Source organism: Plecotus auritus (genome assembly GCF_963455305.1).
Source record: "Plecotus auritus genome assembly, chromosome: 2".
Classification (NCBI taxonomy): Eukaryota; Metazoa; Chordata; class Mammalia; order Chiroptera; family Vespertilionidae; genus Plecotus; species Plecotus auritus.
The window spans coordinates 155,735,291-155,751,461 of NC_137771.1; the positions used below are offsets into that span (position 1 = coordinate 155,735,291).

Consider the following 16,171-nt stretch of genomic DNA (forward strand, 5'->3'; position numbering starts at 1 on the left):
GAGCCAAACCAGCTAAGGCTCCAGCTTTATTCTTATTTCCAAAATCTAATCAGTGCTCCTAACACTAAGGATTGGACAATTATTTCTCCATCAAGATTAACAACATGTATTTCCCATATTAAAAGTACTGGAAACTTATTTTAAAATAAGTTCATACCTGAACAGGTTAACAAAATATAAAAATCAATATTTAATATTAAGAAAGGAAACTACTGAAAACCAAATCAATCTTCTAAAAAATAAATTTCCCATTTTTTATAGAAATCTCATAAGCAATATTCTTGTAAGATTCATTTTGGTATATTTAGATACATAAAATAAGCACCTATAAATATGTAAATTCTATGTAATTTACATATTGCATAGCTAATATATTCTCTCCTTCCTATCTTCAATATTTCCCCTTTTTCTTTCATATATATATGAAAGAAAATATATATATATTCCAAATCACAATATATGGCCATGAATAAGATAAGCCCAAAAGCAAAGAAATTACAAAATTGAATTGTGGATGAGAAATCAATAGCTTCTGTTGAATTTAGAATACATTGGGCAATAGATTTAATAATTTTTTTAAATGTTAAATGGAGCAGGACAATTTACACCTTCTTGGATTCTAATAAAGAAATAATGTGGCCCTGGCTAGGTGCTCAGTTGGTTGGAGCATCATCCTGTACACCAAAAGGTTGCAGGTTTGATTTCCAGTCAGGGCATATACCTAGGTTGTAGGTTCGATCCCTAGTTGAGGCACATAAAAGAAGTAACCAATTGATGTTTCTCTTTCATATCAATGTTTCTCTCTCTCTTTCTCTCCCTCCCTTCCTCTCTCTCTCTAAAAATCAATGGAAACATTTCCTTGGGTTGAGAATGCAAAAAAAGTAATGTGGATCATGTAGTCATTCTTTATGTTGTACTATATGATAATGTTTGGGTTGAGAATTGAAACAGCCATTTTTTAGTTCAAAAATAAATGAATATCAGTAATTTCATAGGCTTCAACCAGATGATAACCCAAGTTGAGTAAGTTTTTAAAAGTATCTATTAATGGGATAGATTATCTACCTGAAAGAATGTAATTGAAAACACACTGAACTATTAACAGGAAATAAAATAAACACCTTTCTGCAGAAGTTAATTCTAATCAAAATCCCTGCTTGCTCGTTTTACCTGAGTAACGCCTTTCACAATCTCTACCTATCAATAATCTCAATCTTCATCAGAATAAATTTATATTTACTAGTTATAACTATATAAATTGACAGTTTCAGAATATTTTATTTTTCATCCATTTACTGAGCATCTATAATATACCAAGTGCTATGCTACTAGCCATATAGTACACATGAATATATAATAATTTCTAGCAATAAAGCCAAACCTATAAACAATTGACTTTAATACTATCTGATAACTACAATAATAGATATATAAACAAAATACTGTCAGGTCAGAAAAAGAAGCAATGAACAATGTCTAAGAAGAGTATCAGTCGGCTTCTGCAGTATTATTCTTGCCTAGTCACTTTAAGCAAAGGTAAAAAAATCCCAGTTAAAGTACTATATTGATTTCCATTTTTTTTTTTTCTTAAATCTGCAGCTATCAGTTATCTGCATGCATATACCATGTTTGGTTATAGAAATAAATATATGCAAATGACTTCTAAAAAATTTCCTAAATTGTCCTAAGTGGGTGGTTCAGCTGGTTCGAGTATCATCCCATACACCAGAAGGTTGCAGGTTCGATTCCTGGTCAATACACATACCTAGGTTGGGGGTTCGATCCCCAGTCAGGGCTAGTACGGGAGGCAACCTATTGATGTTCCCCTCTCACATTGATGTTTCTCTCTCTCTCTCTCTCTCTCTCTCTCTCTCTCTCAAATCAATAAAAAATATATCCTTGGGTGAGGATTAAAAAAAAACTCCTAAATTGACAAAGATAAACAGTTAAACCTTTAATAATTATACTGTATATTTGAACAGGGGAGGGATGCAATAACATCAGAATTGGCTTTGAAGACACCAGATATTCCAATTTTTGTCTATACTAATTTTTTTAATCACCCGTGGCATTTTCAGTTTAGAAATATTAAGAGTAAATACTTCTTATCTGTTCTATTAAATAACTATGTACCCTTATAGGAAAAAGCTATACACATAAAACTACGATTGCCAGGTTGGTTAATTTTTACCTTTTCCACGAGAAACCAATATATTTTAATGCTTCTTCAGCTAAACAGTCAAGAACATAGCATACATGCTCTCCATAACCAGACTTTAATTTTGAAGGAGGAAAATCTGCAGATCTCCCCTGAAATACAAAAGATAAACAGGATATTACTTGTTATTTATATTCTAAATGTCAAAATATTTTAAGCAAAGTACTGCTGAATAAATTAATCATTTCTCTATTTTACAAATATGATTAAAATAACTGTAATTACATTGTTTCTTAAAAATCCATCTCTATAGCCATTGATGCATAAAACACTGAAGAAAAATGAAGACTTTTTATTGTCAAAAGTATCAAGTTAAAAGGCAATAAGACCTCATGATGGCAGAACAAATCATTGATACTGTTAGGGTCAAAACCAATAAAACTACTAGCTTGGTATCCTATCATCAAACAACCATATGAAGGACAGAATGATTCACTTGTCAAAAACACACAACATGCTTGACAAAAATTCTTATTGCACATCCCCAGAAAAAATTAGAAATGAAGAGTACCCAGGAAAAGTCAGAAATGGAAAGTACAACTGATATCATGGTCTATTAAATCAAAGTTCTCTTTCAAAATAGTGTTTCAGCTTCCTAGTTGTGGTTTTTTAAATAATTTTTAAGGAGAATTAAGTATCCACAAATTTATCTCTGAGACTTATCAAGATTAAGAAAAATATTATTACTTTGGGCTATAAAGGGTATACGCTGAGCATTTTTAGAAGTGGCATTAATGTGATATCAACTATTCTTAGGTTTTACCAGAAAATAAATCCAGATGTAATGTTATATGTATGGATTTATGTATGCATATAAATGTGTGTGTATAGATAGACAGTTTTTCACAGAGAGTTCATCTAAAAGGCTAGCATTTATGTTGTTGAATTATCAATATTAAAATTCATAACTTGAGAGCATGCAGAAAGAAGAGAGTTGTTTACACTTACAAATGATCGAAGCTCAGATAATATGTTAGATATTGTTGCATTAGGATCATCATATTCCTGAGGCTGCTCAAAGTGGCGTCCTGCTTTGTTAATCAACCAAGCAGCAAGAGTGCAAAACAAGTAGAACTGTTCACCAGGGTTGGTAGGCAGTGCAAAATAGTGTCTGTTCAAAACAAGAGGGGAGGATGGAATATGAAATGTTGCAAAATCTATAATAACTAAAAGAGTGGAGTCCAAAATTGCCAAAAGCCTTTTTTTTTAAATGGCTTTAAAATCAAAAGATACTCTGAAGTTTCTGGGAATCCGAAGTACTCACATTGAAGTTTTTAATCAACAGGATTAGGGCAATAACTACTGTACAAAAAAATATAAGATCAAATACCTTACATCAGAAAATGCAGGGCATGTTATAAAACATAGCATATAGAACGTTTGCCAAAATAATTTATGTCAGGAATAATTAATGAATACTTACTGAAAATGGTAATTTGAAATTAAGAGAATCTCAGAATTTTAAAACAAGACCTTAATGATTATTCACTATGCATTTTTACATTTTTTACAATGTCACTGGTAACTTTACTTACTGTTTCTACTCTATCAGCTCCATTCAACAGTTGTTCTCATCTTGGTTGCATATTTGAATCATCCAAGAAACTCCTCAAACTATTGCTACCTGACCAAACAGTTCTTTTCTCATGAATTAAATCAGGACTTCTGGGAGTGAAGCCCCAATATTTGTATACTTCAAAACCATCCTAGATAGATCTAAGATATAGCCAGGATGAAGAACCACTGAATATCACATCCCCAATCTAAGAACATTTGTTGACTTTTGCCACATCATCTAGCTAACTAAAAACAGTATTATGAGGATCAATATGATTTATACCTAAACATGTTAGGAATAAAATTTGCTAGCAACAATATTCAATTCAGTTTAATTAAAGACCTTATTTTGTTTTTTTTATGTGTAGCTATTACTATTATGTTTCTAATTGTATTTATAGCTATTTTTCATAAGAATTAGAAGTCCACTTCATGTTTCCCAATTTTTTTCCTGCAGTATAAGTATAAATGTCCTGGAAGATAACAGAAAGTTGTGAAGAAATAAAGGTCATAAAATCTGTGCAGGTAACCCCAGGAAGTCCTGGCAGGTATACATTTACAATCTTTTTGAAGCACCTACTGGTAACAACTCATCTTTTCCTTATTGACTGATAATTCCAGAAAAGAGAAATGGATTCTGACACATTCTGTAGACCTATGGCTGTGGTTCTTAAACTTTAGCACGCTCAGAATCACTTGGAAGATTTGTCAAAACACAGACTTATAGGTGCCACCCCTAGAATTTCTGATACAGGAGACCCCAGAAGGGGCCTGTGGGATTGCATTTCTAATAAATTCCCAGGTGATGCTGCCGCTGCTGCCCTGAAAACCACATGTTGAAAATCATTAAGTTATCTCCATGAAAATCTATGATTCAAAGTATCACAGGGCACTCCTGAGGAAATAGCACAGAGGTTATATCATAGAACCTTTAGGACATTTTCTTTTAGTTTAAAAAATATACTAGAGAAAATATGCATATTTAACATAAAATGTTGCTTCTTTATATTATCCTGATCAATTCATTTAAGTAATAACTCCCAATTCTGCAATTTCTATCATGGATCAAACAATACTACCTCTCCCTCTAACTTTTCTTCTATTATGGACAGACTTAGCAATTTGGACAGTTTACCTAAAGTCTGCACATCTTATAATTCAAGTTATTAAAAGAGAGCAGGGAATGAGATCAAAACTGTTAAGGGAAACTATTTGACCCTCCCTCTGGCCTTTAAGAGAAAGTACTACAGATTTTAACCTAAAGTGTCTATTATACAAACAAATGTATTAATGTGAAGGAAAAGCTATAAAACTGATTTATCTGTCAATCGCTAAGCTACATTGATGGGAGGAGAAAGTGCTAGCTGCCCATTATCCTCAGCAACCAAGGGCACCAGAACGACAGAACTTTAGGTTCTATGACAAAGAGACAATTCCAGCCGTTGCCATTTCATTTGTCTTTCCACTTCTCAGTTTCTGAGAGTACTGTTATTGCAAAGGCAGCAGTCCTTTAGAGCACAACTATTAGTCAACAAGTTTACTAAACTGCATATAAACTGCTCAGCAAGGTCCTGGGTACCCATGGTTACCAGCTGTAGGGGCAGGTTCTTCCAAAGGAAAACAAAAACTAGAGATAGATCTAAAACGGTAACGGCAATCATCTTTGGGAATGAGATTATGGGTGATTTTGGTATTTTTCTACAAATTTTCTTGTGTTTTTCTGCGTTCTCTACAATGTATTTTATCACTTTTATAACCAGGAAAAAAAAAAAGTTTGTTATTTTGTGGAGGTGCGTTTGTGCTTTAAAGACCAGGCAAGCTGTTTCCCAATCCTTTCTGCTGTTTCAAAACTTTATTCTTTCTACTAAAAAGCAAGTCAAAACTCCTTGAGCTCCACGGCGGCCCTCTGTCGCCAAGTTTGGGGTGAAGTGCCCCTTCCAGGATAGGAAGATGGAGGCAAGTGCTTGCTAACCCGCGCTTGGCACTCCCCAAATGGCCGAAGGGAGGCATCTTCCCAGGAGGCACCCAGGTGCCAGGGACGAGGGCACCCACCTGGATGGGGGCTTCAGGTTGTTCTTCCGGAGGAGTTCCTCCTCATAGCGGAGCAACTTCAGCTTCTCCACCAGGTCCTCCATCACCACGAACATGTGGTAGGCCGCGCCGGGCCCCCGCTCCACGACCGCCTCCCCAGCCCCTTCGCCATGGGACCGAGATACCGCATCCTCTAAACCCGACGGCGTGACCACTGCCGCGGCGGCCGCCATCGCACCACAGACAGAAAGAGCCCAGCGTGAGCTCCAGCACACAGATTTCCTCGGCCTGCGCCGCAGCAGCCCGGACTGCCGCGACCGGTTACTAGGCGACCGCCAAGCAACCCGTCCCCAGGGAAACTAGACTCCGCCTCCTTCCCGCCCAGATCGCTTCTAAATTTTCTCCAACCAGAGCGGGCTTTCTGGATTACGTCACGTAAGGCCCGCCCCTTCCCCTGCCTCTGCGGAGGAAGTGGCTCGGAGGCAGCCCCGCCCCTCGTGGGGGCGTGGCGTCCAGCAACCCACGTTGTGCCTTGCCTCCTCCTGCTGCTGTTGGAAAGTGGAGGAGGGTCCGCTGGGCTTTTCCGCTGGCCCTCAGTTGGCTTGAGGCTGACCTAGTGATTACCAAGGGCAGCTGAGCGGGCATCTGAGTCAACTAGTAGCAGCTTAAAAGATTAAAGAACAAGGAAGACTAGCAGTATTGAAGGTTGTTCTAGCCCACTGTTTTCTGTTTTCTTTTTCTTCTCAAAGTTGAAAGTTTTCACAGTTGTAAAGATAGTCGATATCCTGATGCTTCCCTTTACCACACAGCAACTTTCCAAAGGAGTCTTTCTTTTTTCCCCTTAAACAGTCTTTCTCTAGGGAATGATGTTTGGTTTAACAGTGTATTACAGGACTGGAAGTATTATCATCCCCTGCTAGTATTACTCCAAGGCTAGGAAAGGGGTGGTTGGGAGGCAGTGGGGGGAAAGAATGGCAGAGGATGAGCAAAAAAGGAGCCATTGGGAAGGATGTGTTCTACCTCAGAAACAAGAATTCTAAACTCACATGCTTCTGCTCCTAATGTGTTTCAAGCCCATTACAATGCAGTATAACGTTTTGGTGTTCCTTGTTAAAATAGAGAAGATAATCTTGAAAGGAATGTATTTCCCTGCGCTATAGCTCTAAATGTAGCTAAAGACAGTATTATTACTGAACTTTGCAGCTATTGACCTAGAAAATACAAGATAGGGGACAAATCTAACCAGAGCTTTATAGTTCTCAAAGAAATCCTGTGTATGAAGAAGTTTTCCTAACAGCTACGTAAAAAATGAGGTAAGTAGTAGATGCTTGGAGGTTTCCTGGGAGAAGAAAACTTATGGCAAGAAGTTGAGCATGTGTTTGTGTTTATAATGTGGTTTTTGAGAGATCTCTGATCTCTTGTATCTGCTACTAGGGAATATGGAAGAGTCACAGTTGGGGACATAGCTGAAGTTTGAATTTTATCTGTAATATCTCTTGGGTTTTGTTAGAAAAATGGGCAGATGAGCACTTTTCATTTTAATATCAGTCTTAGAACTACCTTGTTTCTGATACTAATAAAGGTATCAAAGTGAAAAATCAGAAAGGCAAATACCTTTCTATTTATGAAAGAAAGGAAATACATAAAATAACGAATTTGTGTAGAAAACAACCAAAAGGGGAAGGCCATTGAGAATTACTTTTTAAATAAATGATGTTGTTTGTTTGCCTACTACAAGTCATTAACCAACTGCTTTTAATAAAGATGAATGGGAAAATTGGATTTGACTCTACCCCATTGCCAAATTGGTCTTTTTCTTTGCCTCCTTAGAACAGTGTTTCTTCCCCATACATCCCCACTCCAACCCCCACATTGTGGCATGCCTGTAAAACTTTCAGAGTACAAGATGATGTGTCACTTTTTAGGATTGAAAAAGATTAAAGTTCTAAACCATGCTTTAAAATGACTCTCAAAAAGGTGTTGGACTTGACAGGTTAATTGGTTACACACATGGAGATGCTGCCTACATAAGACATTCTGACATTTTAGAAATTATATAAAGCACTCAGAATGAAAGTCAAGCATTGTCTTTTGGCTGAGAGAAATCCTCCAGCAACATATGTTCTTTGTCTTGGGCGGTGGGGGGAAGGGACAACTCTCCCACAACCTAGCCATTTCTTTCCCAGCTACACTAGTGATGTAAGGTGTCTTAAAAGCAGTCTGAAGAACTATCCCCCCGCTTAATTGCTGTAAAGAAGAAGAAAAAGACTAAAATATAAAGTGCCCCCCAGTCGCTGTGGCACAGAAATAATGAAGGAAAAGCCACCTGTTCAGCACTGCATTTACCACAGAAAGAACACTGAGATGTCATTTCGTTTTTATAAGGCCCCAGGAATTACTTTTGCTGAATCTTTGTTCATAAGTCTACTATAGTTAACACTTTCAGAGGCCTTTTCCCTGATGGAAGTAGTTTTCTTCACATGTGTAAGAATGCACACCCAAATACTCTTCTATCTGTCTCAGCCACTTGGAAGCTTTAGGATACATTTTGTTAGTATTTTTGCAGGATGAGCTCATTTGTTGACTAAGGAGATAGATAAGAGCTTGAAGAGAATGGAATGTTGAGACATGTTCACACTTCTTTTCAAGAATCTTGAGAGAGCTTTATCCCTTGCTCTGTGTGTTGACCACAGTTATAGCCTGGCTTCTGATTTTGATTTTTATCTCTTGTAAACTGTCTGTGAAATAATTGGAGGTAATTTTTAAGGCCCTTAAGATCGTTCTGTGATTGGGCTAATCTCTGAAAACTGAACAGCATCCCAATCAAAGGTGATTTAAGTTAAAGGGCTTTCCCTGAGAGATTCTGAGCAAGGCTGAGGAGGAAAAGGAAGCAGGTTCAAAGATGGAGGAAGGCTTTCCAGTTGTGTCTCCAAATAGAAGAACAAGTCCTCCAAGAAGACTGGGCAGGCTTAACAAACAAAGCCACTTTTTGTTATAAATGACGTAGTACCATTCATTCGGTATGTTAAAAACTTAGAAAACCACTAATTGAATAAAACTTCCTTAACCTAATAAAAAGTATTTGCCAAAAATATAGAAAGAAAAAAGCCATATTTAAATGTGAAGTATAGAAGCAGTGCCTTGTAAAGCCACAAACAAGGCAAAGGCATGCACTCTTTGAAACGGAACTAGATATCAGAGCCAGTATACTGAGACAAAAATTAGTAAGTATTGCAGAAGTAACTATCATAGATGATAAGATTAAGTAAAAATCCAAGAGAATCTATAGACAAGCTCTTAAGATACCTCAGCAAGTGTGCCATATATGAGATCCAAATTAAAGAAAAGTCACTAGAAAAACAAAAACAAACCAAATATAGCACCCAGGAATAAGTCTATCATCATTAGGGAGAAATTGTTAAACTTTCCTGAAAGTCATGGAAAAATCCAAATAAGGATACAATGTTCATGAATGAGAAAAATCAGTTATATTTATCCAATCTATAAACTCAATACAATTTCAACTAAAATTCCAAGAGGGCTGATACTGAAATTTGTACATAAAAGTAAATTTAAAGAAGCATGAGGAAGGAGTTATAATATTAATAAGTTTCCTAATAAAAGTATAATTTAAAATGACATCACAGGAATAAGTAGAAAATAGCCTGGAAATAGGTGAAAGTTTATTTTAAAATTCAGTATACAACAAAGTTAGTGTTATCAATTATTAGAGAAAGATGAACTACTCAATAAATGCTATTGAAGCTATGGACTATTCATGTGGAAACCAAATTATATCTCTAAATGCCAGCACGTAAATTCCAGATGGAATAAAGACATAAATGTGAAATAGTGGTAGGATGTGTAGATGGAAACAAAGTAGAGTACCTTAAACCTCAATGTAAGGAAGGATTTCTTGAAGGAAAGAAGGAACAAATTTTAAAGAAAAGAGAAACTCATCAAAATTTAAGAACTAAGATACAAAAAAATGTTGCAGAAATTACCAGGCGACTGGAAAACAAACAAAGGGTACTCAGAAGACTCAGGAAAAACTCTTTATTTGCAGATGCACTAGTGCAGTGACTCAGGGGATATGCACTATGATGAATATGGAGGAAGCTTTCCTTTTATCCCCTTAGTTTCTTTGTCCCCCAAATATGGACCAGGCTTCCAAACTTTCCGTGGGCTTTGCAGCCCCCCATGGGTTGGGATGGGGGAAGTGAGATTACACCCAAAGGCCTGGCCTGACTGACACAAGCACTGCCAACCCACTCCGGGGGTTGTGTATGGCTCATGGTTTATGGCCTCTGTAAATGGGAGTATTCTGGGAAACAGGTTCTGCAAGGCTGGACAAGCTTTACACATAAGAACGGGGCTTAATTATACTAGCAAGAATGTGCGTCAGAATACTGGTTACTGGCACAGATTCAGATTGCTAGCCTCCCCCTCCCCCAATTGTCTTATATTCCCCCTCATAAAAAGTGAAGAAAAAAGTCATTTGTGACCCATATAATGTCAGTGGATTAGTCTCCAGGATACACAGGATTTATAGAAGTTTTTCTAGGTGAACATTGCTCAGCCTTAGCACTATTGACATTTTAGACTGGATAATTTTCTATAGTTAGAGCCTGTTCTGTGCATTGTAGGATGTTTAACAGCATTCCTGGCCTTTACCCACTAGATGCCAGTAGCACCCATCCATAGTTGTAACAACCCAAAATATCTTCAGACATTGCCAACTGGCCCCTGGGGGACATATCACCCCTGGTAGAGAATCACTGCTTTAGATGCCTGAGTTGAAATGCAAATGCCTTTATAAAGACCAGGAATGTAAAGATAAATTAGTGACTGAGGGACAAGGGGGTTGCGGGGGAGGAAGGAATGACTATGGTGAACTAGCAAATTAATGCACCATTTCAAGGAGGGGACATTTCTGCCATGCAAGAATTTGGCCAATGTTGTCATATGTTATGATTTTATAAGGATCTGAACCTAGATTTGCATGTCAGTATAAGATGCTAATATTCTTGAGAGTGACCTTTCTACACAGAAAATATTATTTCAGAGGATACTTTAGTTGTTAAAGATATTTGATTTATTAATACACTGAAGTTCAAAATTGAGAAGCCTTGTTCTTCACTTTTCTTTTTATATTAAAATTGTATTCAATTTGTAAATGTTGTAAGTTTGTTAGAGTCAAGTTTAAGGGGACATGGGAATTTACAAGTTAAATTCCTATAGAGGTTTAAAACTGTTCATAAACTTACTATATTTGTTTTAATATTGTTGACAAACCATTCCAGATAGTTAAATCTCCTGAAGCTAAAAGTTTGTTTTTAAAAAGTAGGAGGAGAAAGAAATAAGATCTATTAAGTATTCAAATACTGTTTGAAAACATAGATATCAATGTAAAACCAAATCTGTCTAAATTCGTTATTCAGTTACATATTATAAGTTAGAATCACAAGTTAGTCTGCTTCTCTAATAGGCCAAATTTTCAAATATTAGATACTTAAGTATTAAATATGTACAAATTATTATTTAACATAATTACTACTACCATGGGTTTGACTTTATCATTACTGTATTTAGTATTGCAATTTTCCAGGATTAAAATGTAGTCACCCACCTGGAACTATTCATCATCCCAGCCTGAACCTGTGAAGTTTGCCATCCAATATACCACGAGATTCCTGGGCCAGAGGTAGAAGAGATTTTTGCCAGAAATATCAAAGGGACACACTAAGCCCTAATTTGCTGTAACAAACCCCTTAAATTAGAAAGGGACATAGTTTTGTAACCCATTCTCCTGGATTTACTTTGTTTTGTAGTTCTTCTCTACTAATCAAAGTCTTCTAACTCCACTAAAATTACAGTTAACTGCTTCAGCTAACTGGCTCTCATGGGAGATGAATGCCATTTAATTATACTGTATATATTTCAAGGCTTTGCTTTGCTTCATGGCCTCATTTTTGAGGGGAGAGTAGAGAAGCAAAGTGCATGTGTGAACTGAGTTTAGCTTACTGCCTCTAGCAAGTGATTCAGGATGGTTATTGAAAGGTTTCAAGTGTGTGTGTTTGTGTGTGTGTGTGTGTGTGTTTGTGTGTGTGTGTGTGTGTGTGGTGTGTGTAGGGTATGGGGGTGGAAGATTATTAAATTTGCATCTTAGCATGTTCTGGCAGTATTGTAGAGAAAGGACTAGATAGTAAGTTGAAAATTGATTCAGAAGGCAATTTGAAGAGTTAGGTGATAGCTCCTTAACTAGGAGGTAGCAATTAGAATGGTGAAAAAATGGTAGATATTAGGAAGGGAATTCAACAGATCTTAGCAATGGGCACCATGATATGTTCTCTGGGGCATTGATGTCCCATCCCACTCAGTCATTGGCTGTGGGCTACCTCAGGCATCTCTGGGTGAGGTTGCTTCTGTTGGCCCCAGGTAATTTTTTGGAGATGGATACAGCTGTGAATACTGAGCAGCCAGTTCTTAAAGCAACTGGGGAACTGGTACATCAGCCTGGTAAAAGGGGATCTAGGTAGACACCAGCAGCTTTTGCTACAATAACTGCCATACTTCTGAGTTTCATTATGTGGGATGTGTACTGAAGTAATGAAGATGGCCATAAACTAAGCTAAAAAAAAAAAAAAAAGAAAGAAAGAAAGTAAGCTTGGTAAATGTATAAACCATTGCTCAGTTACAGTACAGTATCATATGGGGAAATAGCAGATAAGTACCTGCAAACATTGAAACATTCAGTCTAGTTTCTTGATAAGAGTTCTATTCCATCATATATGTTAGTAACACTTTGGTTTGATACATATTTGGTAATAACAAAAAGAATTGATCTTGTTTGTCAGAGTTTTGAATATTAAATAGAAATGGGTTTATTCTTTAAGATTACAAAAATTGAACTTATTATACAGTCTGGGATGGCATTTTTTCCCCCAAGGAAAAATTAGATTCAAGATGGAAACTAAACAATAAATGTTATAAGAAAAAGATTTCTTAATGGGGCTTCAGCCTAATAAAATCCAAATCTGCTAGATGCACCACTTTTATGATATAACTCTGCATCTCAGTGCACAGTACACCAGGCTTTCTGATGTCCCGTTTCCCAAATGTTTATTGGAATCTTGTCGTGAGGCTTTGGAACTTGTTGCCCAGACTATTACATGGTAATAAAACATTAAATCCAAATGCCTTATTTTTATTTCCACTATTTAGTAGAGATGCTTTCATACTCCATACCTACATATTTTGCTTCATGAATAGAACAAGGAACCCATTCTGCCTTTGTTTGCATCTAGTGAGATTTGGACAATGAGAAAACTATTTTCTTTCTGAAAGTGTGAATGTGAAAGCCCAAACTACTAGATCCAGAGATCAGTGTTTTGCTTTTGACAACCACAGAGAGTATTTTCTAGTTTTTTGCACAGCAAATATTTGAGTCCATATAATGTGTTAGGCACTATTCTCGGGCCTGGTGCTACAAAGACTTGTGAGCCTGGTGTCTGTGCTTAAATACCTCATGCTCTAGTGCAGGGTATACATGTGTTTTGGAGGACGGCTCTCCAGACTTTTCTTCCTACCCTTCCCCAGTTGGTTGGGCCTCTTCTGTATCCCCGTAGTCTATTATACCTTCTCTTTCTCGAGTCCCATGTTTCTCCTGGGCTCTGAAGGGGTAGGAAGAATTAGTGAGGGGCACCAACATTATTAAGGTAGATCTCTTACCTGAAGAGCCAAGCTTCAGAGTGAAGATGATGGCTCCTCTCCTTTGTATCTAATGTGGGGTCTGATGCCCTTTAGCTTTTTCAGTATGCAGGAGCCTAAGCTAACTTTCTGCCTAGGATCATTAGCAAGGGCTCTGCATATATAGTCAGATATTTCCAGAATCTGAAGAAGAATATGCATCTGGGGCCCATCTGCTAAGAATTCAAATTGGAATGTGTTTAAGTTGATTACAAAGAACTCACCCTAAAATAGCCCTAAATCAAGAGCATAGCCTAAAGATTATTTTTATTACCTTTTCACAGCTTATCATTTTCAGTAAGTCTTTGTGCTTGATCTATATGCCTCATATACATTTTTTTAAATGTTAGCTTTAGAGTTCAAAGGAATACTCATAAACTCTGTGTAAAACTTTTCTTCCTTCTCCCCAGTACCCCACGGCATAGTGTGAATTTGTCATAGTTACTTTCTGAGGAAGAGGAGACAATTGTTGGAACATAGGCTGTGTGGTGGTCTAAGCCCCGAGGAAGAAGGAAAGATCTTCCTCACTGTTCCCCCAGAGACTAGGAATTAATGGTTTTCCTTTCACCCCGTAGTGCTGTGAAAAAATGACTAACCATCTACCAGCCCATTCTTTTCCTATTGATGTGAAATGCTTATACTTACTTTGTCCATTTCCAGACTTTAAACTTTGAACAGTCGTCTCTTTCCTTATTCTCATGCCTGTTAAATTGTTTTTGTTTGTGTGGCTTTAAAATGATATTTACTCTGGTAGAACAAGCCATTTCTCTATTCCTCTCAATCTTCTTGGTTATCATATAATTGTTCCTCCAGATGAACTCCAAGTTTATTTATTGTTAAAATATGTATTCTTAGAATTTACCTTCCAGGGATATAGCATATTCTCTACTTGAATCTCTTATTGGGTTAAAAATATCTTTGAAAAACTTTTCTATTTTCAATCTGACAGTCAATTTTTAAACAGAAATTCTTGCTATTTTTCTTATGCTAGTAACTTAGCACTGTTGAGTATGAAAACTCCATATTTTATTTTCTGAAGGCAAGGACAAATTGTTGCACTGCAACAGATTTGAGTCTCCACAGCTTCTTGGAGGAAGAATAATACTTCTGAAATAGTATGCTGAAGCTTTTGTAAGTAAAATTAGAACTGCCCCAGAAGATCTTGCTCTTTCAAAGGAAACACCAAGTCCTTTTATGAAATAAAATGAAAATGGCCTTTATTCTTGCTTGAAATACAATGACAGCTTCCTTACAGTTTTCCCTGCAGATCTGGTCCCCTTTTATACTTTTGTCTATGTTGTTCCCAGAGTAATCTTTCTAAAATGCAAATGTGGACACATCATCGACTTATCTGACATTCATACATAGATTCCCATTTCAGGAAAACATCCAAATTTTCTATCCTGCTATACAGGCCTCCAGGGACAGATCCAGGCTTTCGGGGACCTGAGGCTTATGCAATTGGGGGTGGAGGTCCTTTTTAATAAGAATAAATGCAAAATTTTGAATTCAAAATTAGCTACAGGGCTTTTAAATGGGCAATGCAAGTGAGGCTCCCTGGAGCATAAATTTCACTAATTTCCTGCTCTATCTTCCTCTACAAAGGGAATTGGTTTATCCCAAATGAGATGAGGTCCCTGGGTCAATATATAATGACCAAGATAAAGTATCCAACCCACTGAAATTGAAAAAAAAATTTTTCTTTCTACTCTTCTACATTTTATGGCTGGAGCTCTGCAAATTAAACTGGCAAAAAACAGATTAACAAAATACAAACAAAGAGTTTATTAATTAATAAGTGCAGTGAGATTATTTGTGGGGATACTCAGTGATGTGTAGTAACTCAAAGGGGTGGTTAGGACCTGGGCTTATAATGTATTAGAGGCCTGGTGCACGAAATTCGTGCATGGGATGGGAGGGTTCCCTCAGCCCAGCCTGCACCCTTTCCAATCCGGGACCCCTTGAAGGATGTCCAACTGCCGGTTTAGGCCCGATTGGGCCTAAACCGGCAGTTGGACATCCCTCTCACAATTCTGGACCAGTGGCTCCTAATTGCTTACCTGCCTGCCTGCCTGGTCACCCCTAACTGCCCCCTGCTGCTGGCCAGGTTGCCCCCAACTGTCCCCTCCCTGCCAGCCTGGTCGCTCCTAACTGCCCCCCCCCCTGCCGGCCTGGTCACCCCTTACTGCCCCCCCTCGCCAGCCTGGTCGCCCCTCACGGCCCCCCCGTTGGCCTGGTCGCCCCATGCAGCCTGCTGTTCAGTCGTTTGGTCGTCCCTCACTAAACCCCTGCTGGCCTGGTCATAGGCAGCCATCTTGTGAGGGTTTGAGGGTTAATTTGCATATTACCTCTTTATTATATAGGATAGCAACTTAATCAAGAACAATAAATGTGTAGAAAAATGGCAAGACAAAGAAAAAGGGTTTTAGGCTTCCAAGGTAACTATATAGGAAAAACTAATGGAAAATAAGGATTGTTTTGGTAAGGCCTATTACATAGATTTCTCCCAGTACTGTCTCTGGGCTGGTAAGAGTCTCTGATGATTAAGAGTCTTAGTTTGATTTTTAAACAAATGTGGGGGAGGGCAGATATTTTTGGGGGGTATTTGCTATTTCT

The 16,171-nt window shown here is 37.5% G+C and overlaps 1 protein-coding gene across 1 annotated transcript in view; it reads right to left on the reverse strand.

Moving 5' to 3' along the window:
* Positions 1–6,152, reverse strand: part of IFT57 (intraflagellar transport 57) — a 73,977-nt gene extending 67,825 nt beyond the window's left edge. The window contains exons 1-3 of the mRNA XM_080654748.1: positions 5,828–6,152; positions 3,167–3,329; positions 2,192–2,310 (exon numbers count right to left, since the gene is read on the reverse strand). Coding sequence (XP_080510874.1) covers positions 2,192–2,310; positions 3,167–3,329; positions 5,828–6,039 — 494 coding nt within the window. The 5' untranslated portion in view covers positions 6,040–6,152. The remainder of the gene's footprint in view (positions 1–2,191; positions 2,311–3,166; positions 3,330–5,827) is intronic.
* Positions 6,153–16,171: the final 10,019 nt, after the last annotated feature.